The sequence below is a fragment of the Centroberyx affinis genome, unplaced genomic scaffold (genome assembly GCF_046629955.1).
Source record: "Centroberyx affinis isolate AG114_WGS23_722 - 3 ecotype Tasmania unplaced genomic scaffold, CSIRO-AGI_Caff_v1 ptg000175l_1, whole genome shotgun sequence".
Lineage (NCBI taxonomy): Eukaryota > Metazoa > Chordata > Actinopteri > Beryciformes > Berycidae > Centroberyx > Centroberyx affinis.
In genome coordinates this window covers 85,656-109,726 of record NW_027278872.1, presented here as the reverse complement: position 1 = coordinate 109,726, position 24,071 = coordinate 85,656, and the positions used below count along the sequence as shown (strand labels likewise).

At 41.2% G+C, this 24,071-nt stretch overlaps 1 protein-coding gene across 11 annotated transcripts in view; it reads right to left on the bottom strand.

Moving 5' to 3' along the window:
* The window catches only part of LOC139657431 (teneurin-3), a 119,287-nt gene that overhangs the window by 49,929 nt on the left and 45,287 nt on the right, over positions 1-24,071 (bottom strand). For 5 of the 11 annotated variants that reach the window (XM_071535334.1, XM_071535301.1, XM_071535308.1 and 2 more), the window contains 7 exons: positions 23,583-23,788; positions 15,896-16,134; positions 8,748-8,876; positions 6,535-6,749; positions 2,570-2,780; positions 1,027-1,128; positions 177-371 (listed from right to left, as the gene is read on the bottom strand). In XM_071535334.1, coding sequence (XP_071391435.1) covers positions 177-371; positions 1,027-1,128; positions 2,570-2,780; positions 6,535-6,749; positions 8,748-8,876; positions 15,896-16,134; positions 23,583-23,788 — 1,297 coding nt within the window. Of the gene's footprint in view, positions 1-176; positions 372-1,026; positions 1,129-2,569; positions 2,781-6,534; positions 6,750-8,747; positions 8,877-15,895; positions 16,135-23,582; positions 23,809-24,071 lie in introns of all 11 variants that reach the window. The other 6 variants (XM_071535316.1, XM_071535293.1, XM_071535324.1 and 3 more) reach the window with 2 other exon arrangements.

Genomic DNA, 24,071 nt, shown 5'->3' with positions numbered 1-24,071 from the left:
GGGAGTTCATTTGTACACACGCTATCGATAACAACACCCAAAGAATTATCCGCTCGGTGGAGTTGAAAACACCAATTGTTTCACCAATGGGCTGTGTCGATCCCCCTGAGGTTCACACAGAGATATGCCGCACCTAGCTGCTTGAAATCCAATGGAAAGAAGCTTTTTCCCTTTACCTTGCTCGCAATTGCTTCCCTTGTGGCCGCTGTTACACACACAGCTGCCCGCCACGCAGAGTCCGTGGCCGCCGCACTGAGGATCAATACACTGGGAGGTGGGAACGTCGCACTCTGTGCCCTTCCAGCCGCTGTAGCACTGACAGCGCCCCCTGGTGTACTGGCCGTTCCCGCTGCACAGGATTGGACAGGCAGCTGAGGAGAGGTGAGGAAGATAAAGATATTAGAGTATATTAGAGTATAGAGATATAAGAGTTCATCTCCAAAATGTTATAAATGTTTGGAAAAAGCAATTTAGCATTTAAAATATTCAGTCGGTAAAGGTCTTTCCATTTTGTTAACCAATGAGGTTAGTTCTTATCCTTTAATTTGAGGTATCATTTTGTAAGAGTAGATCTCACTTTTTTTAAATCTTATTTTGGAAGACAAATCTTCATATTAAAAATAGATTTAAATGTACACTACCAGTAAAAGGTTTGAACACACACGTTTCTTTACTCTTTACTATTTTTTCACATTTTAGAATAATAGTAAAGACATCAAAACTATGAAATCACACAAATGGAATTATGCAGTGACCAAAAAAGTGTTAAAACAAATCAAACAAAACTGTCTTATATTTTAGATTCTTTAAAGTAGTCGCCCTTTTCCTTGATGGAAAGGCAAAGGCTTTGGAAAGAAATTCACACATTCATACATCAACTTTATTTATATTTCTCTAAAAAACGAATTTCCATGGATCATTGTATAATTGTGGACTGTGTGGCAGCTACAACTACAGATTATGGTTCTCATAGCCAATCATGAGCTGAATGGTCAGAATAAGAGTTACTAAACCGTAAATAAATACCTCTGGAACAGTACGGCCCAATGAATCCTGGGAAACAGTGACAGGACCCCGCCACACACTCTCCGTTCCCGTAACAGTTGTGTGTGCACTCCGTGACCATTTCTGTAGGTACAACAGATTACTGAATCATTCTGGAAGTGTGCCTATCAATAACTCATCAGTTCATCATAATAGAGTTACAGTGTAAAACATCATCCTTAATATAACAATTGTACTTGTATTGTATTTGACAATTGTACAAATCTTTTGGAACAACCCAGTTGCTAAATCAATAAAAATGCAATCTGGTACCACCTTATTCAAAGTGTATGAATCTTCCATTTTACACCATATTGCTGTAGAAAAAAAAAGTATCTGCAATTTTTTATTTTTATTTTAGAAATGAAGAAAGTATTGGCTATTTTCTCACTGCAGTCCATGTGTTTTTTAAAATTCCACAATAAGTTATTCCTCATACAAAAGGTTTCAAGGGCTCAAGGGTCAAGACACTCATTCTACATCTAAAAAGCCACATTAACTTTCAATTGAAATAAGAAAAAACCCACCAAAACTCCAGTTACATGTATTTTTTTTTCTTTTTCTGGAGGAATATACTGTCGGCTTTCTAAGCATCTCTTATCTGCAGTACCCCGGGAAAAAAAGCATGGCATACATTTACAGCTATTTGTCCACATCCCACTAAGGTCTAAGCCTCCATAACACGTCTGCTGCAGCCCGACTATTCCCATCTAAGCCATTTTAAGTAAAAGCCACACAGGCATTTTAAATTACCCCAAATAATTCTATTTCCTTGACACATTTCCCTTCCTCCTGTCAAAAAATCCCCCCCACATCACCCCACCCCACTCCCCAACTCTTGAATGACTGATCATGCCCACACAAGCAATGCAATCTCTTGAGTGTTTACAGCTCTGTAAATCCTCTCTGAGTTGAAGTTAATCTGACATATCCTACAGACAGATCTTGTGTTCATTCAACAGACCATCGCTCATAAAGGGCGTCCCCGAAAGACCAGGACCCTCATTTTGATCGGTGTTAAGAGGGCAAACTTTTTTGTTATTACTCTGGCCTGTATTGGATGTTCATTGAGCCGTCGACGGACCCAGGCAATTTTGACCTCTCACACGTCGATAGCTTCATATTTGTAGAGGTGGATCAATGGAACTCCCCAAAGGAAATAGAAAAAGAAAAACGTTAACTCAACCTTAGTGTTTTTCCTACCTCGAAACCCGCAAGGAAATTTCACAGACTTCAGAACACTGAAGAGGTTGTTAGGAGGGAAGGATCAATGCTGTGTATCATCTAGTCTTATAGTGTTGAGCACAATAATCCACTGCCCTCCAATGGAAACCTAGACTCGCCTCCTAGATAGCTCAAAGTTTGAAAAGCTCAGCTTGTTTGTGTGGCTTGCTAACAACCTAGCTGTATGCGCATACAAGCACAGCTGTTTAAGGAAATTAAAATCTTCCAAACATGTCATTACACATCATTCCAATCACACTCATCAGCCGCTGCAGCAGATGTGTCTGTGTCTCCCTCGTACCCTGTATGATGGTGTTGTAGGACACTGCCTCCAGACCGCGGCCGTCATTATAAAACGCCAGGTGCCACACTCCCGAGTCCAGGTACTGGATGAATCCGGCTTGGTGGACGCTGACCGGGTGCTCCAGCCGGGCCCTGGTCTCCGGTTCGTTGGGAGTACGGCGCTCTTTGGCGATGAGTCGGCTGCCGTCCAATAGCTCCACGAAGTCATACTGCGAGAAAAGACCCAGAAGACACATTCATTCATTAACCGCTTATTCTGGAGCCTATCCCAGCATGCATTGCGCAGAAGGCAGGGAAGAAACACACGCAAACCATGGGGAGAACATGCAAACTCCACACAGAAAGGAGTGCGGCTGGGGATCAAACTCAGATCCTCCTTGCTGTGTACAAGGAGCATCTACCATGCTGATACGCATAGTTGTTATTTGATAGTCGGCCTAATTAGACTCTGCAGGAAAGGGACAAGTGAGTGTAAAAAGTTGTTTTCTACATTGTTTTTAGTGGATGTCTTGCTTGAAGCCCCCCACAGTGATCTCAACAACAATCTGAGAGAAACTCTTCAAAGTCACACTGCAAGACGCAACCAGAACAGGTTCATGTACACAGTCAGTTTTCCAGTAAGAATAAGTGTTGATTTTTTTGTTGACAAGTGTTGTTTGAAGAGTTGATCTAAAATATGTAAAATTAACTCGGATGGGTGTGGACTTGTACAAACACAGGCGTAGTGTTGATTTTTACACTCTCAGAGGTAAATTAACACTGATGATTTTGCTGTGTAGATGCAGATATTTAACACTCAGACTTACACATACACATAAAAAGAGATTCAGAGTACAATAAAAAAAAAATGCATTACACTACTAAAAGACCAGGCAGTGTTTTAAAATCTACATCTCAATTAGGAAAATACTAATAAAATAGCATAGATATTTGCTGTTTTGTTAATTTGATAATTGGTGTAATTAAATCCTGCAGCAAATAGACAGGCAAACATGCAAAGCTTACATTTTCTTTAACTAAGGGTTTTTCCAATAATGCTGCATTTACGTCATATGGGAATAACTGACTTGACAGTTAAAAGCAACAACTTGAAAGTGTTCCCACCTTCAAACTCGCACAGGGCAGGGCACAACGGTGGAAGTATTGTGGCGACTTTGTTTGCTCCTGATCGGCTTTTTCACATTTAACACACAAGTACTTTGTGATTGATACAGTTTGGTTGAGTCCATGTTTTACAGCAAACCAAACATTTCAATGTAAACCACAAATGAAAAAATTCAGAAAGCAGTGAAGTCCTGCCATGGCATTATAAGAGTTGCGATCACAAAATGACATATGTGATGAAAATCATTAATTTCGTTCACTATATTTAAAATGCATATATTATTCTCTACAATTGACAGCAGATATTTGCTTGTTCCCTTGAGTCCCCAAGTATTATTTACCACCAGAAAGCTAATAAAAAGGGGTACTTACAGGTAGAATACAGCATATAACTCATAAATAACATATACTGTAGCTCATATCTACTTTCCTGTATAACGTGAACACAGCATAATCACATCAACAGTCACATTTTTTTGATTTACAGCGTAAACTACGAGTAACGACTCACTCCTGCCAGCTGAAGCGGGCAAAGTGGTGCATCTGCTCTCGATCCCCTCTCACTGCACCTGCTCAACACCTGAACCTCATTTTGACTGAGACTGTAGGGTGGAGAGGAGCGCAGCACAGAGCAGCGCCACACATGTCGACAAGTCCCCGAGCTCAAACTAAAACTAAAACTAGTAGGCTGTGGGCTGCAGAGGAGTACAGCAAATACAGACAGACCCCCTGGCTAAAAAAGAGTTATAGGCTACATAGAAGTGCATCGCATACAGACAGGACTCCTGGATAAAACACTCTGTAGGATACATGCTGCAACACTGCCTGTATGTGTTGCAGCATGTATCTCTGCACTGTGACTGGTTTTTTAGAAGAGCTTGAATTTGAAAACAATGATGAGGCTGTTTGGGGAGGGCTTTAATGAACTGTGAAGGCATTGATTTTGATTGCCACTCAACTGAGATGATGTCAGATTTTAATTTCAGGCGCACGCAACCTATCAACTTTCCCGAACAATTACATTTTATTCTTTTTTTTTTATTGAATGTGTGAATAACATCCACCCACGTAAAAACACAATTGATTTCAATGTGGTTGAAAGAAGGGAGGGGGGAAGAAGAAACAATAAATAAGGATCTAGTGTTTAAAAATGTGACACACATGGACACCAACAACCTTTCAATTGACTTGCACACTGACAGGGAATAAAGTGTTAAGCAAGGGGCAGGAGAAGTGAACGCTGTGATTTAAACCCTTTTGAGTGGAGCAGAAGGGCAGGGGAGGGATATTAACCTGGCGGAAGTTGACTTCTTTGTGTTGTTGGCCGGAGGGGTAAGTAATAAAACAGTTCATCCCACAAGCCCACAACCTCCTGGCCAAGTGCATACATCTCGATTAGCCGCTGTGAAAGCCCCCCGACTCATCTCAATCCAACAATACCAGTGAATAACAGGCAGGAGGCCAAGCGTGGAGAGACCGCCGGACGCCCCGTGGAGAGGAGGAACGCTCCGAGCCTGTAAATTCTTCGACCTTTAGATTGAGCAACTTTAGTCAGACACTCAATAACAAATGAGTGTAAATCCACACACCCCCACCCCCCAAAAAAAAAAAATCCAACTAGAAAAGTTTGTTTTTTCCAACTTAGGTTTGTACAAGAAGAGACAGACACTCAATAGCACACGGAGGAAGTCTATATCTGACAAAGGTGGAAAGGCTGATGCACTTAAAAGTTGGTCTTGTCTTCCAAGCTGCGAATACAACCAACAGTCAATATCTCTCATTGGGGTCTTTCATGCTCAGTTAAGTAAATGCATCGATTTATGCTCCTGGTACCTGAAGAGAATGTAATCTAAAGGTGGCCACAGTGGACACAGTGTCCAGCATTGACAAGCTTGAGTGTCTGCGCAACAACCGCTCCAGACATAAAAGTAGTGTCTTGTTCATTAGTACTCTTTGATTTTGTTAGTTTTCTGCCCTTTTTCACCTTCAAAGTGCAGTCCCGCTCTCCTGTTGTCACTCGCATCGGACTGTCTTCCATCAAATAGTGGCCCTAACTCTCTTCACTTGAGTGAAGCCCATCTCTGCTATGAGAGAATGTCAAGAAGGTGAAGCTAAGAGCTTTTGCAGTCAAGTGTGGTGGAAAATAACCATTGTCTGAGTGCTTCCATCACCATCGGCAGACACCGGACATTCTGATGCCCAGAAATGCCATTCAAGAGACGCATCAGACATTTTTCAAAATACTTCAATTTGCAAATGACAGGCGTTTCATGAATGGAATACACACAGATGCACATAGACAGAAAGACATACAGACAGCCACACAAACAGACAGGCATGTGCGCACACACAGGCCAAACAGAGAAGAAAACTAACAAACTAAGCTGGAACTCATAATCACACTTGTAAGAAATGCTGTATGTACACTACCAGTCCAAAGTTTGGACACACCTGATTGAATGTAACCTACTGTTTTTCATTATCTTAAATCCATTTTGATCTAAAGGCTTATGCTTAAATGCTTGGAATTTGCTTCTTAGACAAATATAAATAGTGAAGTTGATGCCTATGTATGAATTTCTTTCCAAAGCCTTTACCTTTCCATCAAGGCAAAGAGCGGCTACTTTACAGAATCAAAAAATTTAAGATAGTTTTGATTTGTTTAACATTTTTTTGGTCACTGCATAATTCCATTTGTGTTATTTCATAGTGTTGATGTCTTTACTATTATTCTAAAATGTGGAAAATAGTAAAAATAAAGAAAAATGTGGTGTGTCCAGACTTTTGACTGGTAATGTATATCCAAATTCAAGTAAGGAATCTCATAAAGACGGATATAGAAGCACATTCAGCCTTTACCTGTGTGTGAGATGGTGCAAGTCCCTTCCGCCCATACACTCCTATCAGAGCGTTCTTCTGCACCGAGATGTTGAACTTGAGGAAGCGCGGCTGCTCCATGCTCAGTCGAGAGCGCCAGAACACGCCTGGTGGGACGCTCTGACCCACCCGCCGCCCTATCTCCACCTGCCCGGTGTCAATGGAGTTGTTCTCCTGGTGGAGCACACTAGTCCTTCCTAGAAGACAGCAACACACCCACACCAAGATCATATAAAGCGTTACAGCTTCAAAACATCACAGTTAAGGGGATAAAGCGTAAATATCTGTCAGAGTCATCCATGCCATCAGTTCAAACCTTTACACTCCCATCTAAAATGTAATCTTGATTTTTATGTAAGTATTTGATCTCTGGGTATCAGTAAAAGCTGCATTCTAGCTTTTGCCTGATCTTACTCCTTTTATTCAAGCAGAGAGCTAACAATAAGATAGTCATCTCTTTTTCAAATGAGCGCCGGCCAAGCAAGACAGGATTAAAAGTAATGGTTCCCTATGGTCCATGATGCACTGCTCGTTGAAAAAAAAAAAGACCAAATATAATTGGCTTTTTATAAGACTCTAACAGGCCACATCTCCCATCTTTTGTGTGGTCCTGGTGACTCATAGAGTAAGGCTTTATATCAGATAAGGTCTAAATGGAATCCGTCAGATATACTGAGCGCTACCTGGCCAGGGCAATAACAGCAAATCAAAACAATTTGGCGAATGATGTCCTTAAACTGTGTCCTTACAGCGCCAAAGATGGAGAAATGGCCGCTTTCAAAATGACTCATACTCACATGAAAAACCGTAGCTGGTACGGCACTGTTACAAGAGCAGATTACATTGTTAAGGAGTGAAAAATCTGTAAAACGTTTCCAAATCTTCGCTGTCTAAAGCTCTATTAAAGAAAGAATGCGGCTTCGCTCTCTGAATTAACTGTGGCAATGACTTATAGCTTGTTAGGCGGACGAGGTAGAGACATCCTAATAACAGTATTTAGCCTTCACACTTCCATCTTTTAAGATGTATTTCAAAGCCTGTAAGGGATAGACACGTGTATAGTGTGTCTACGTGTTTGTAGGCGTGTGTGTGTGTGTGTGTGTGCTCTGTGTATGTCTCTCTACTTCGGCCAGTCTTCCAGTGTTTGCATACCTTGGTGTTGAATGTGTAATGAGGCCATTGCCTGTCACTTTAGCTTCAGTCAAAGTGAAGAGTGGAAGCCAAGTTTACCTCTGGGGAGAATAATAGCCGGCTATCGATTGCCTTTAAACAGTCCAAAACCTGCCTCATGCTATCTTAATTAGCAGTACTTATGAGGATTTAAATCTAGCCCAGTTTAAACAATTGAGCTTTTGCCTGGCCTCCTCAACTCAATTAATGCGTTCATGGCCGTGCATCCTAAATACCTTAGTGTGCTTGGAGATTAATTTGGTGGCTTTTGCTGTAAAGGTGAGCTAAGATGGCCTGTCTGCTTGGTGCTGAATACAGAATGGTCCAAGATTATGATTAGGCGGTACAAAGCTGTCTGGAATAAAAGTCAATTAATATTCGTAAGGTGCAGGATCACACATAACTGTACAGACTGATTTGGGCATTGAGCACTAGAACAATTTCTGTCATTCATAAGGCCGAATGCGTCACTGCTGTCAGAGAAAAAACATGTAAATACAATTTGCCTTTTTTCTTACTTTTTAGGTTTACATGTTAATTACATTTAATTAAATGTTTTTGTGCTGGTTTCATGACCCATGAAACCTGTTAAAAAAAAATATTGCATTTTTGTAAGATAATTTCTTTGGGCATTTTCACCTTTATTGGAGGGTTAGGGTTAGTGGAGAGAGTGGAGAGAGACAGAGGGGATGACATGCCGTAAAGGGCATGGGCCAGATACGAACCCTGCTGCTGCTATTAGGCGATTAGGACTTTGTCTACATGTTACACGCTCTACCAGTTGAGTCACCGGGACGGCCCAAATAACACCGCATCATTTAAAAAACCATGGGACATCAATGACAAGGAGCTTTGCTGTCTTACTTCACGCAGATAACGCAAAAACATATTTCTAAATTATTCCTCCATAACCATATTAATCTTTTGCATTACTACTCATTACTTCTCTAAAGGCTTATTTGATCGTCAATCAGTAATCTACTGTAAAGATTTATTCAAATGTCAGTTAATCGTCTTCTCCTCACCGCTGTCAGCAGACAGAGCCGTCACTACGCTCGGCTGAGTGGGCCCCGTCTTCCCCACTCCTCCGTTTTCGAAAGCCGGTTGGTTGTCCAACTCTTGGAGCTGCCAATTGAGGCCGAAAAGGTGCATTGCTGTGAAATACACAAAAAAAGCTGTGTGGGCTTACAGAAATGGATGAAAAAACAAACAAGCAAAAAAAACACACAAAAAACGATCAAGCCATTTAAGCACAAAAGACCTGTGGGTGAGCACGATGCATAAATCCAGTGCAAAAAAAAGAGTTTAACTTCAACATTTCAGTTCGTATTTTAGTTTTTTGTTGAGGTTACACTACCATGGGTGGCCTTTATGTAAGCACGGCGCTGAAAGAGGCCAGACAAAGTCATTTCAATCAATACGTAGGAACCCTGTTGCTGTCGCATGTTTCCTTGGGGAACGCTGTTCATTAACGTGCCAGAGTGTCGGCACACAAAGCAGCTACTGTATCAAAGGCAGCAGCAGGCAGAATTTCTATTTTGACACAAAGCTTTCACTTCAGACAGCCAGACAATAAACAGCGAAAAAGTCTTAAACTCCCCAAGTCTAATACAAAGCCAGAAGGACACAGAGATACAACTACATGTATGTGCGGGGAGAGAGTAAGAGAAAGACGGGGAGAAAGAAAGAGAGAGGGAGAAAGATTGTTAAGGAAGAGAGTAAGAGAGTGTATTGAGACAGACAGTCACAGCAGGAGGGGGAAGGGAGAGGGTAAGAAGCTGCTGGAAGCGGCAACACTCCTCTAGTTCTCTTACATAACTAAACTGTGTCTGGCTTTCATTCAGCCAACCTGCTTTATTGTCACAGTATCGGATGCAATCAAACTGTGTTCTTGTTGTTTTGGGAAACTGAGGTGCTTCTGTGAGCGCAGTGAGAGGGCCAATCTCCTTCAAAGTCACCAGCCAGGGAACATGCTGAGGAAGCATCTTGATTTCCGACCATTTGATCTGCGGGAGGAACTTTTTTCCAACACCCCTCCCTCGCTGGGAAGATGGATATTGACTGCAGCAAATAACTTGAGAGGTGGAGGTAGGGACAGAGAGGATATCAAATGTGCGGCGGGCCAAAAGCGAGATGGAAAACCTGTATGGATAACAAACAGCGTATCAATCAGCAGCTTGTTAAGAAAACGGGGCGCGTGTTTTGTTTAAAGGCTGCCACTGATGAGCCAGTACTTAGCTTTCATGTGAATGCTGATGGCACTGTCTCCAGCAGTTCAAATAAACAGCCGCTGTGCATTTTCTGTCTGTTTGTGTGTTGCATACTTAAATAGCCAGTTCTTGCTTTTAGCAGCGACTCTGAGAGAGTAGCTTTTCTTTTTGCAAAGAAATCATTTTATTTTCTGTCAGTCTTAATAACGGCCTTAATAACATGGATGACATGTTTGGTCACCTCTTCTTGACTGACACTCTCAAAACTTTTCATTCAGTCCACTCTATAAATATACTCTCATGTGTCCTTAACATTGGTTCAAGATCAACACATATATACGCATTGGCCTATTTGAACTGCAATACTCATTTTAAATTCTAATTCAAGTTTAAATTCTAACTTTCTTAACTTCAGTTCATCACATTTCGATGCACCACATTGTGTAAAGATTTTCATTTCTAGGTCTAACATGCTGGTGGCTGCTGAACTGTTAGCTGAGCTACATCCCAAATTTTCAGGATCAACTCAGGAAATGAAGAGTTTCATTTCAAAATGAAATACCCACTCTCGAAAAAAAAAAAGTGACACCTGCTCTTACAAAATGATTGATAGCACAAAATGAAAACAAATTAGGGTATTTCTTAAAGGACACTGGAACCTCTACATATTTACTAAATTGGCATATAGCACTTTGGAAATTAACTCCTCAAACACTGCTACAGTGAGAAAAACTGCTTCATCAAAGGAGACGTGAAATGACAGCCAGGTGAATTGACAGACAACATGGGTCAACATGCACACAAACACTCCTGATGATTTTGCAAAATATTGTGATAATGATTATTGCTCACAATTATTTGTCTCAGTTTCAGAAAACAATCTTATTTTATTGCACTTTTGCACTTTTATTGCACTTAACACATATTTTCACTTGTTTCAGTGCAGTATTTCTCAACGTTGCAGCAGCTTGTTTTCACTCTTACTGCCTTACTCTTATTGTGGTCCTTATTTACAAAATTCAAATAATAAATAATTCGTATTTTATTACCTTAGGGTGCAGCTACAACCCGAAGGCAAACTTTGCACAGAATCTGCACTCTGTCGTCATCTGGTTTAAAACCACAGTATCTCTATCTCTAAGTTTTGCACGCTTTTGCAGGCGTGTTGCACATTCATAGGTTGTGATCGGTCACACATGATGGAAGCGCTTGATATTTACCACACCAGGGGAATTGAAAGTATAACCAACACTTCAATATTGTTTTAATTCTGCAGCCCTAACACAAACGCACACACACACAAGCTGTGGCCCTATATCTTAAAATATGTGATGTGTATATGTGGTTTGTTCTCTGCAAAGCACTTTGTCACAAACCAGGTTGTTAAAACAGCTTTATAAACTAATTAGACTTGGCTTGACTTGAGTCTCACTGTCTGAAAAACACTGTGACTGGCTTGGCTCCTGTCAGACTCCACTTCACTGAACATGATCAGTCCAGAGAAGCTCCACGGCTAAACACTGAGCGCTCCACTGTCCCAGTCTCACCAACTGCCTACCAGACAGGACAAGCTGTGTGGAACTGGACTTTTCATGCATCAAACACACCACAACACCAATGTCTGCTCTTTCCTCTTCTCTACTCTTGGTGCACCAACGCCTGAATCCCCAGTTAGCACACCAACAAATTGCTTCAAGGTGAATAGCCCTCAATTTATGAATTTGCATAAGTTATTCCTGCAGCCTAGGCCAGTTGAATTAATATTTATGGGGCACGAGCAATTCTCTTCCCGAGCAAGAAGCCGGAGAACCTAGGCTCTAATCTCTGATGTCATCAAAATGTGCCCTATGCAGCTCCTCCATTGACAACGCATGGGAGGTTGAATTTGTTTGAGATCTTAAACCCAAGTAGTCTTTAGTCTATAGTGGCACAAACAGTTCTGTACCAGAAAATGTAACCTGAGCCCCAGAAAATCCTCCTGGCTGCTCTCACAGTAAATTCCTCCATCTTTTTTCAAATGATTGTTAGTAATGGCTGTACATTGGTGGCGGCACTGCAGAATGGTCCAAAAGAAACTCTTCTCTTTTCTTTCTAGGTAAAATAAAACACTGATATAACCTTACCCAAGCTAGGGCATCAGAAAACTTAAATGAGAATTAAAAGCATCCGTAGAGTTCCCCATTTAAATATGCAGATGACACCATCCTGATGGGCATCAACACCAAAAATAATTAGTCCGTTTACCAGAGAGAGAGGTGTCCCATCTGGAGTCATGGTGTGCCAACAGCAACTTGGAGCTCGACAGCCTCAAAATGATTGAGATAAACATTGTTTTCTGCTGGAACATGCCGGCACATCTCCTCAAAAATTCCCCCTGGGGACTTCTCGACAAGCCGCTCGGCTCTGAGCATGGCTAAGATGTTCGAGTTCCCAGGGATAAGTGTCTCCAGCAGCCTCAGATGGAATGACAACTTTTCTACCAAGATAACCCAACACAAGAGTGAAGCTGCTCAGTGTCTCCCTGAGTTAGGCCTACTGGGATTCTACAAATATAGTACTGTTACTAATCCTAGTATTAGTATTAGTATTAGTAGTATTAGAATTAGTTAAATGTAAGTAACTTAAATGTCACTTCTTCCTGGTCTTAAAGGCTGTGTTACAGTGAAGCGATACAATTTTATGAACTTTTATGAACGCCTGTTCTGGCTGAGTAAAATGAACAATGATTGCCTTTACCTGCTCATCATATCCATATTACTTATTACTGATTACACATTACCGATTACCAATGATCATTACTAATTTTAAAAGTTTTCGTAGATGTATATATCTTATGAAAGCACGAATACTCATTCCAAAAATATCATCAATTTATCGATATTGAGGTATTCGGTCTAAAATATTGTGATGTTTGATTTTGTCAATATCATCCAGCCCTATACAAAGCATGTCCATTGTATTCTGATTTCACACTGCATCTACCCTGTCGCTGGTCAGTGGAGCCGCCTGTACTACCTGCCTTCCTCCTGTAACTGGCGCAGCTCCATTAAAGCCAGAACTGCCCATCATGTCAGCAGCTTGCCGACGGCTGTCACTTCGCTCAGCTAACCCTCGTTGAAAAACACATCAATAATCTCAACAACCTTTTTCTCCATTTCTGAAAAGTTTCATTTTGTGATGCAAGGTTTCAGGAAACTGACCATACAAATAGTTTCATCCAAAGTGAGAAATGTGTGACATATGCACTTTTTAAAAGTGATTGTTAACACAAAATAATAATTGATGCTACTTTTTAAAGAATAGTAGGTAGATTAAGTCCTTGGTTGACAAGATGATAACACTTTTAATGACTACATTCTTTATATTTTATATAGAGATATTGAATGGCGAATGTCAGATAATGGTTTTGTTTTTCACATTGGAAATGAACTCTTCCTCTGCACTGTTTTGCCAAGTCTTGTATATCTTCTGTATACAAGTACATCTCCTTCCGTGTGTCACAAGTATTTTGTCATATGAAACTCCTGTACATCTTTTTATAGGTACTGTACATGAAGGTGAATCTTGTATTAATAGGAATTAATAATCTCTTATTATAGGAATTACAATTTTCTTCAATTTATATACGTACATACATGATCGAAGTTATTCAATGAAGACAGTTAAAATTAGATTTTATTTGAGAGGTTAAATGTAAAGTTAAGAAAATTACAAGCAGTTTCAGACAAACTCAGCTGGACTTGGTCCTGATTGGCTCCTGTCACTAAACTGAAATTCTTCCAATCCGAGCCAGTTTGCAGCTTTTGAACTGGAAAGCCTCGACTCAGCAGATTTACCTCATTTGAATTAGAGAAGCTGCTGTTGTCGGCCAATTAGAGTCCAGTATTGTGACTGTTCTGCCTGTGAGGACTTCAAATTCAATCAATAAAAACCCTTTTAACTACAATACATTTCTTTGCAAAACATCAAGAAAATTGAGTAACATGGAACCTGTAAGCTTTAGATAGAAAGTTACATCTTTCGTAACATAGAACAAAGATGCAGGGTGAATCAATAGGTTTGCATCTGTATGTATGTGTGTGTGTTTGTTCTGTGTGTTAATGGGACTGTCTGCCAGCTGACAGTGGAGAAGTGGTAAACTATGAGTGCACGTTCTATTTATCCATCTATCTATTTGAGACATTGCACCTGGCAGGTGAATTGGCGGCAGATGAAAGAGAGAAGAAGTGGTGGAAAACTCTCCGACACCTGAGGCAAGTGGCAGAGGGCTGCATCTGCTTAACGCTGACACACACACCAAAGGAGCTCAAACACCAGACGCAGACTCAGGAATGAGGCCAAAACTGCAATTCCCTAACACCCGACAGGTCTACAATTAAACAAGCGAGCGATTGTTGGGATGAGATTGCTGTAAATGAATCCAATCCGCTAGAACTGTCGGTAACAACGACTGAACAAATGACTGATCCTGTGCTGAGCTCTTCCTTGTGTGAACCCGGATTTGTCGCGAATAGCACTACAAATAAAAATAGCAACTGATTCTCACACACACAGCTGAAGCAGCTGAGGTAAAAAAAGGAAAAGAAAACATCCATACTAATTTTATGAAATCAGATCACGAATAACAACAAGTAACAAAACAGTCAAGTCAATAAAGGGATTGTGAACATCGATATTGATATAGCACATTTATGACCTCTCCTTCCTGAAGAGAGCACTCCCCTCTCTATTCGCCAATAAAACATTGGTTATAGCATCTTCGCAACAAAGATGTATTTCTCCTTATACGACTGTGTCACATTTCCCCCCCTCTCCATGCTGCATGAATCCCTATATATCTGCTCTGGGGAAAGTCACAGTATAAGATTAAGGACTTGGATGACAAGGGAGGGCATAAGGAGAGATGAATCTCTAACGGTTTTATTGCTGTGGTCAAGACTCTAAAGGTTAGCAAGAAGTCAGCTATGACACATGCAGTAAAAAAAAACACCCAAAGGCCTTCTCATAGTGAATAATGCCCAAAGGGGGGAAGGTGAGCGTTTGTTTCTCTTCCTGACCAAGATAAAAGCAGTTCCTGTTTGACAGAATGAGAGAGGTTTGGTTCTACTACAAAAAAGACTTTATGGACCAAGGTCTCCTTTAAAGTTGAAGTGTTTGGGACTGGTTTCCCCTTGTTTTGAGGGTTTTTCCTCAACTTAAGTTTCGTTTTGACGTTGCCATCTGTGCTGCCCATCTCGGCGTCCCTGACTGTGTTTTAACAGGAGCTCCTGAGGATATGAATGGGCTGTGTCGTTCTGTGAGCCGCGGATCAGAACTGCAGGGATGATGCACAGCCCGTTGTCAAAGGGAAACGCAGTCAGGAATGTCTCATCAGAAACTGTACCGGGGATATGTCGGCATATCTGACTGATAGCTTAGTCAGACAGAGGCAACTGAATCATATCAGGACATCTGCAATTTCTGCAAAAGGAAAGGCACTGAAGAAGAAATACTCTTGGCAGAGATCAAACTTTATATAGATTAAGAGGCATGTCGGCTCCATTCACTCTCGTCGACTTGTCAATCATTTGTTACGTTTGACCGAATAGACTATCTAACGGCTGTCTAATACCATCTGAGATACTGGAGTCATGTGTCCTCTCCGGGAAACTGAAAGAAATAAGTCTTTTCAGGCGCAAAATTTACAAATTTTGATATACATGAGTGACAGCTTGTACCGCACCTATAAATCAGACAGTAACAAGTATTCAGTGACACTTTTCATGCCAAAGCCTGGGTGAACACTTGATTCTGATTGGCTAGAGGATTGATTTGTTTCTAAGCTATCAAGATGTAAGCGCTCCATTAAGCCATCGGCTGATGCATTCGCCATCAAAAACTGTGTGGAACTTGCACTTGGACTCGGACTTGATTAAGTGTTCACTAAGGCGATGTGTCATTTTCAACAAAACATGCGCGCTTACCGATGCAGTAGCAGAGAATGATTGACAGCACAACAGCGACGCCCACCGCGATCAGGGCGGTGCATTTCCAGGAGCAGTGTTTGGGAGACTTCTTGAACTTGAACGCCCCTCTGGACAGGCTGTTTCTGGGCAGAGGGCGCGCCGGTGTGGAGTAAACCGTCCCTGTTGCCATGGTGTAACCTGGGGTCGCCGCGCCAAAGAAAGGCGTCGTTCCTGTGCCCGTTTTAAAAAGGAAGTGTCTGTGGAAACACAAACAAAAAACACAAACTGGTGTAAAATTAGTACTAATATAACATTTCTGTTTGCTCTTTAATATCCCCTGAATATCCACCTCAAAAATAATAATACTGATAATAATGATTGGCGGCAGGGTGGTTTGGTGGTTAGAGAGAACATCCCATAACTAGAAGGTCACAGGCTCGATTCTTGTCAAAATTTTCTTGAGCAAGAAAATTAACCCCAATTTGCTCCTGACCCCTCTAGTTAAAGGTGTTCACACACCCTATGTGTGTCTCAAAGGGTTATGCAAAGAAATAAATTCCTAATTAAACTGTTTTCAGTGTGGAAATTCAAGTAGCCAAATTCCTGAAATTTCACCAACGTACTACCCTACAATAACTCCCATGTTGAAGACATATTGCAAGAGGAACAGGGCTTTCATGTGATATCCAGTATAATCCTGACATTGGAAGAGGTGAACAAAAAGTACCTCATAAAAACAATCATCTCCCACTTGCCCTTTTACAACTGGGCCTTTGCTAATAGCCCATTATACCTGGGGTAATTAAGAGGGTTTAATCAAATGCACTACGGAGTGATTGTCCTATTAACTTTTAAACCCCACGTGAAAAGCTCTTAAGTAAATGAATTAAGCCTTGTTGCCACTCTTGCCACTACTTAGAGATTAATACCCAAATGCCTTTAGGCTTTAGAATACGGCCAGGGAAATTGGACAGATTGACCATGCATTGCGAATGCTCTTCCAATCCAGGGCTGAAGAATTTAATTAGAAACCACTATATGTCCATCTTGGGGAAAAAAAAAAAAAAACATTGCCTCATCTTTGCCATGTTTTTTAAAGTGCTACTATTTTGTGAACCAAGGATTTATCTGATAATCCTAAAAAAGTACAATAGATACAGTCACTTTTTTTAAATGGTGGTTAACTCATTTTGGAAAGAAATGTCAGGAGTTTATCAAATGCTTAATTGTCACACTTACTATAGCTTTATGCTTAACAAATCATCTAAAAGTGTCATGTTTATGACAAGAGAAATGGCTCATTAAGCACCCAATGTGCACACTTTATACCCTTTACCTCAGATAAGAGCACACCTCTCTCCACTAGTTCCTTCTCTCTCCGCTTCTTTTATTTTCTGTTAAATGTCTTATACAGAGTTTTATACACAAGTAAATTAGTCTGAGTTTTCTGCTTTCTATAGATCCCAGGAGGAGTGGTTGCCATGGTAGCCGCTAATTCAAATACACCAATAAACTGATAAAGCAGTATTTGCTGATGAATTATTTGTGTGGCATCTGTGAAGTCTCTATGCAAGTTCTGTAAATGCTTTTTTAATCCTGATTGTAAAGATCAAGAAAGCCTAATTGGGAGCATAATCTAAAACCTAACAGCTAAGAACTGCAAATCCGCATATAGTGACACTTACAAATCAGAGTTTCCCATACTATCGGATAGGTGCGGTGGGTCACCCTGCCTTAACGAACTGCCAATCCACCTAAAACAATTTCATTAGTATGGGTTTGAAGAGTTTTGTTTTCGCATGATTGTCTAAATGCTGTTTTCAGAGGCTTTTTCACCCTGACAAGGATAAAACTCTGGGGGAAACACCGCTCCAAATAAATGTTAAGTGAAGTGTAGTCAGTCTGAATTGTTTATAATGGAGTTTTAACAAACAGGTTTGCTGCGACGTGCTTTACGGAGGAGGACACAAATCACAAACTTTAAAATACAATACATTGCTCGTATTTCCGTAGCACCGCTGAGACTTCAGCTACTTCCTATCTCCAGAGAGCATGTCGCTGGGCTACAAACTCCTCTGATCAATTCTTGACTGAGAGAACAAATGTCAGATTTGGATCGTCTGGCTCCTCTATGCCCTGATTGACACGTGCTGTCATGGACAGACAGGGATTCCTTTTAAAGGTTACGGCGTGTCACTGTTGGAATGACAATGCCGTGGCGTCTGGAACCTGGAGAAGGCAGATTCCTCTATCTGGAACAATCTGTACTGTAGCTGCAGCAGACTCTGTAATGTGCAGTGGAGAAGGAATTGAGGTCAAAACTTGCACAACGTCTGATGCAGTAGACACGCAGTCAGACGGACAGACAAATAGACACCCCTATCTTGGGAGTTAAGTGTAAGTGGATGCAATCTGATGAGGTAGACAGAAAGGGATGTGGACGTGTGTGTGTGTGTGTGTGTGTGTGTGTGTGTACGTGTGTGTGTTTGTGTGTATGCACTCTATTGTACGGAGGCAAATACATATTGCAAGTTGCACAGATGAGCTGGAGACTATCTCGCCCCGGTCGAAGCTTCTGCATTCTCATTTTTGACAAGATGTGAGTATGTAATGTTCTTATGGCATCCAATTCAAAGATAAATCAAGATAACTCAATTCACAGATGACTAAAAGCATACTGCAGCCAGGGTACAACTGTGGAACACTTGGTGATATTGAAAACTGGTTACAGAAGTTATAATACTGTGAAATAACTATTACTATTGTGCAAAGATAATAAAAACCCTGGGCCAGAAAGTATTCAGAATAAAACAGATATTTAAACAAATGATGAAATGCTGTTTATTTTGCTGCTTGACGGCTTTTGGTTGGATGAAACTGCATGAAACTAACTACTACTAAACAACAATGCAAGAAAATCCAGTAATTACATGATGGAAGACTGAAAGCTATGAATCCACATATAATTAACATTTAACATGTGGCACTCTGGGTGGTTTAAAACTCCAGTTCAGATATAAGAGAGCCAGTTTTATTTTATACGTATTTAGCACTTCACATTGTTCATCAGTATGTACGGTGAAACTGTAAGTTGTCAAAATGTTTTTGTACCAATGTCACCAAGACAAATTTCTGCGCTGAACATTTATTGTACTCAGCGCGATTAAAGTAATTCTGAATGTGATGTTTTTCATGTCAGTCTTTTCTAGGCAGCAGACTGAACGAGTCCAAAGATGAAATGCTGTTGGACATGATTAACAAACACAGGACTGGTGTAAATGTCTGCGGCTATACACACTGGATGACCGGCTGTAATTGATTACAGCCAGTGTGACGCAACAAAGCACATTACTATGCTAATCCAGCCAGCACTGTTGATAGCAATGTGGTGAGAGAGTGAGAGAGAGAGAGAGAGAGAGAGAGAGAGAGAGAGGAGAGACATAGAAAGAGAAAGAGATGAGAGACAATCAAAGAGAGTGTGAGAGACCAAGGCAGTGAAAGAAAGAGATAGAGAAGGAGAGAAAGTGGACAGAGAGAGAGAGAGAGAGAGAGAGAGAGAGAGGGAGAGAGAGGCAGCAGATGAATGGTGGTGTGTCAGTGTGATCGCGGTGTGCTTGTGTGCCTGCCTGTCTGTCCCATTGAGAAGGCTGTAACACAAAGAAAGCAGCAAGCCTAGTCTCCTCTGCTCTCACAACATTGCTTGTCATCAGGATGACATTTGAAAACATCCTCATGGAGGACAAAAGACTAAACAGTGAGTGGGTGGATTTGTCTCCGGCTAAGCTCCAGCTGGAGGGGTGAGGGAGCACACTAGAAACAATGCGAATCGGCGCCCTCAGAATATGTAATCTGCCTATTAGCCGCTGTTTTGTGTTAGCATTAGCATTTCAAGGTGTGCGCAGGAATAATAAGGCCTCTTTAATCCGCGGCCGAGCACGACTGCAGATGTGGCAGGCGTCGTGGTGACTCTTTACCACTTTCACACACACACACACTCTCTCTCTCTCTCTCTCTCTCTCCCTCTGTGGATGCCTCTCTCCCCCGTATCACCACCTGCCCTCTCGGCAGGGGGCCTGCTAGGAGGTGCTATTCTGGTACAGCTAGCGCCTCGCCTGTGTGATGGTATTTCAGTAGCACCGATGCTTCCCGTGCCGCCCTGCCCACGGAGATCAGTGTGGTGCCATCTTGAGACAGACGCTCCCTCAGACTGTTTGCACTACGAATTATTCTATTTAACGAGTTTGATTAGGTTTGGCGTATGAAGTGCTCAGCTTTTATGCATATAGATTCAAGACGGTCTTTGGTGTCCACTTCCAGGCCTTTGATGCCGACTGTATTCATGACAATCGTCGTGGGGACATTTACACCAGCCACTGCTAGCTGAATGGTGATGAATTTAAGTTATAATCCACAACATTTTCATGTAAATAAATGTCCATTTGGACTGAAATAACACAAATTCAACCTATATCCAGTTCATGAAAGACTTTACATTTGCTGTTCTTAACGCAGGTGTCAGGTAGGTCTTTCCAGAGAAAAATCTACTGGACACACTGTACTGGACACACTGTTTGACTGACGGGTGATCTCTGGGAAGTGCAGTGCATAAACACCACCAACCCTTAGCAATAAAGAATGACACAAAAAACAAAACAAAATAAAACAAAACAAAACAAAAGGAAAAAAATAAATTATCTTGAGGATTAACACTTTTTTTTCTACTCCACCAGCCCCTTTTCTACTCCAAAAGGCCAGTTAGCTGCTAAAATAGTGGTGGCTTGAAGCATGATAATTTGACTCAAGATTTCATGTGTATCAATGCCAACATCTCCACACACACACACACACAAAGAAAACCTGAGAGGTAAAACAAAATCCTATTGGGATTTATCTCCGCTATTCTTTTTCGCCCCTGAGAACAATTCTAACACATTTTCCGTCAGGAAAATGTACTGTCAGTGGGACACTGTACCACATGATGATTTTAGAGCCGAGACATAATTTCATTTCACCCAAAGACTCCCTTGACACATGAATCCAATGAGGATTGACAGTACATTTATAACTGCAACGTGTGGCTGGGCAGGCCTTCAAAAGACTCATTTTGAAATGTCATAACGACTGTTCTAGCTGAATCTCATTGAATCCACGAGAAAATGCTGAAGTGGGTTCCAGGACATACATATGTAAGAGTCGACGCCTACCTGTATCTTATCCAGCAGAGAGCACTTATATACCCTATAGTGCATGCTATAGCCATTACAAATCAATTCCACACATACAGTCCACATTAAATAAAGGATTGTGGTAGTGCCCAAGAATAATTACTTCACAAGTGCATTGGGCTGTTTTACTCTCAAGGGACATGGCAATTCATATAATAATGGAATTCAATAGAACATTTATATACAGCTAATTGAAAATATCAGTATTTCTATGGAGCCAAGTGGTAAAGAGGGGAAACTGAGGGGTTTATTAAAAGCACTCCAGACACTTTAAAGATCTGAATGTATTCTCAGCACTTGAGAATAGCACCGAAGCAGTAACAGAGCTCAGCTGCCAACTAATTGAGCCCTTTAAATAGAGTGGTCTTAGCATAAAAACAGAAGTGGAATAATAATTTCAGAATTTGTCTTCAGTGAAAAACCTGCATTTCTCACTTAGAGAACTGTTATTAGATTAGTTTCAGAAGATGACTCCAAATTCCAAGTCTGTCGTGATTTCAGTAATTGGCGTATCAATTCAGTCAATTAGTGATGTAATTGTTCTGAGAAACATAATTTGTGTTTATTTCAACAGTTTATTCAAGAGTCTTGTGTTTTTTTCATTTGTTTTTGTTATATTAAATATTTATCCTCTGTCACAAAGTACAGCTGGGTCCAAACTACTTTTTTTTCCCACTGAACTGAAAAAGAAAGAAACTGATGCACATATTTTTTAGAAACAAATCCTTTTTAACCTCGAGCTGTAAATGAGTCTAAAGCAAACCTTGTGTCTTGATGCTGCTTTCAAGGGATGCTAAGATCAGTGACTTTATTCACACTCACCATATAATAATAAGCACAACAGTTACTGAGTACAGCTCTTCACTCAGTCGAAAGAACATTGAAAGCTACTCGCTTTGAAAGCTTGTTGGTATTGAGTAAAATTAGCACACTCAAGCATTGAGGACCAACATTTTATGGGGGTAAAACACATAATTGATTACAGTTAATTACTGTAAAATTGGCTAATGACGTCGACAGTGTGATTTATTTTCTAAAAGGTCAAGTCACGGAAAGCATACAAGGCAGCAAATATTAGATCATAATATTTTGATTTACATTTACATGTTAGGCAATCAATTGACACTTTTTAGATGAATTGCCTTATTGAGAGCAACTTGAATGAAACTGAGTGAAACTGTAGACAAAGCTTGAATTCCTAGATACAGACACGCTGTGGCAGACCCATATAAGGACTATTCTGCCCCAAAAACCTCCTGAAGGCAGCCTAATAAATGCTTTCTGGAGCTTCTGTTTACATTTCTCAACCTGGTAGTTTACCTGACATCTGCAGTTACATGGTGAACCGGGTCTTCCCTTTGGCCCCGCCGGTTTGCAGCGGCCCCCTGTTCTCTCCCACTGACAAGCACTTGATTTAGAGTCCAGCGTGGTGATAGTGATTTATGCCTTGGCTGATGATAGGTGTGCACATATTGTTTTGTCGATACCGCTAAGACAGCTCAAGGTCGCCGCGCGGTTAGTATTCAATCACCGCATCTTCCCCCAGAACGGGAAACAGTCGCTACATATCCCGATTGATTCGGTCAGATCATAAGAGGTTGTTACTCCATCCTGCCACAGACAAAAATTCAAAGTTTAGATTCATCTAAGCCCTGGAAAGGGTACTCACCGGCAGCGAAATATCAGGCTGGAATGCAATCATCTACTCAAGGCCATTTTTGAGTCAGAGCGCAATGTACCGCACCTCATTAGCCAGGATATTTTGAACCCACTGATTAAGAGAGATGTAACTGATGTTTCAGGAGGAATGCTTGGCAGAGGCTCTCATGACAAAGTAATACCTTGCACAGCAAATCTTGATATAAAACATAATCCACTTACAAAGTTCCTTGTTAAGTTATAGCCGCTCTGATTTAAACTGGCAAGATCCTGGATATTCACGTCGTTTAACCGTACACTCGTGTATCAAATTTGGTAACACACCCTAATTTTAGGTGCATACAAAAATGCTATGCTTGAGAAGATTATTGTGTGTACAGGAGACACAATGCTTCTTGATTTCTCATAACAAATCAAAACCGGCTATATTAACCCTTAAAAGGCTGGTGGATTTGGGGGGTCTAAGATGAGCCAAACAAGCCTTCAACTGAAAGGGGTAAATACAGTTATAACTTCTATTTCCTTGTATGATTTTGAAAATCTTCACAACTCTGGTTTGTGCAGAAAGTGGATCTAGGAAAAGTTTTGGAAGGACACTTTGAAAGCCGAAATATTTCAATTCTAAAATTTTAAACAGCTGTCGCCTTTCTAGTGTTAAAAGGCAATTATTCAGTTACTTTACATCACCTTCTTTTTTGTGTCAATGAAAATGGCTTCCTGGTACCACCTGGACCTGAAATTCCCAGGTTATGTGTACTGGGGTATTAAAGTCCCCATTGCTGAGCACGTTACTGAGCCCAAGTGCATTGTGGGTCACTCACCTGCTCTCCAGGGCCACATTGCTGCCCAGGACCCAGCTGTCCTGCAGCTGGACACATTCCGCCGTGCTCTGCAACTCGGCCGCCAGGCCGGCTGTGGGCGGCGGGCTTGGGCTTCTCTGATTGGCCAGTGAGCTGCGGCTCAGGGACGTGATGGATGGATGCTGCCTATGTGGGGGAGGAGCCGGTGGAAGAGGGGGCGGGCCTTGCTGACTGGATAGGTGGTCCCCTGAAGTGAGAGAGAGAGAGAGAGAGAGAGAGAGAGAGAGAGAGAGAGAGAAGAAGAAGAATGTGAGTTTAAATATTCTATGCAGTGACAAGAAAAATGCTATATTTTGTTTTGCTGATTAAAATTACGCCCTCGGTCAAGACACTGGATTGTTACAAGGCAGCAGATGGAGGAGCGTAGGCATCTGCTTTCAAGATATGAAAGCATATAGCCACCTAACAGACCCAGAAAAGTAAATACAACCGAGAGCAAGACATTAAAAT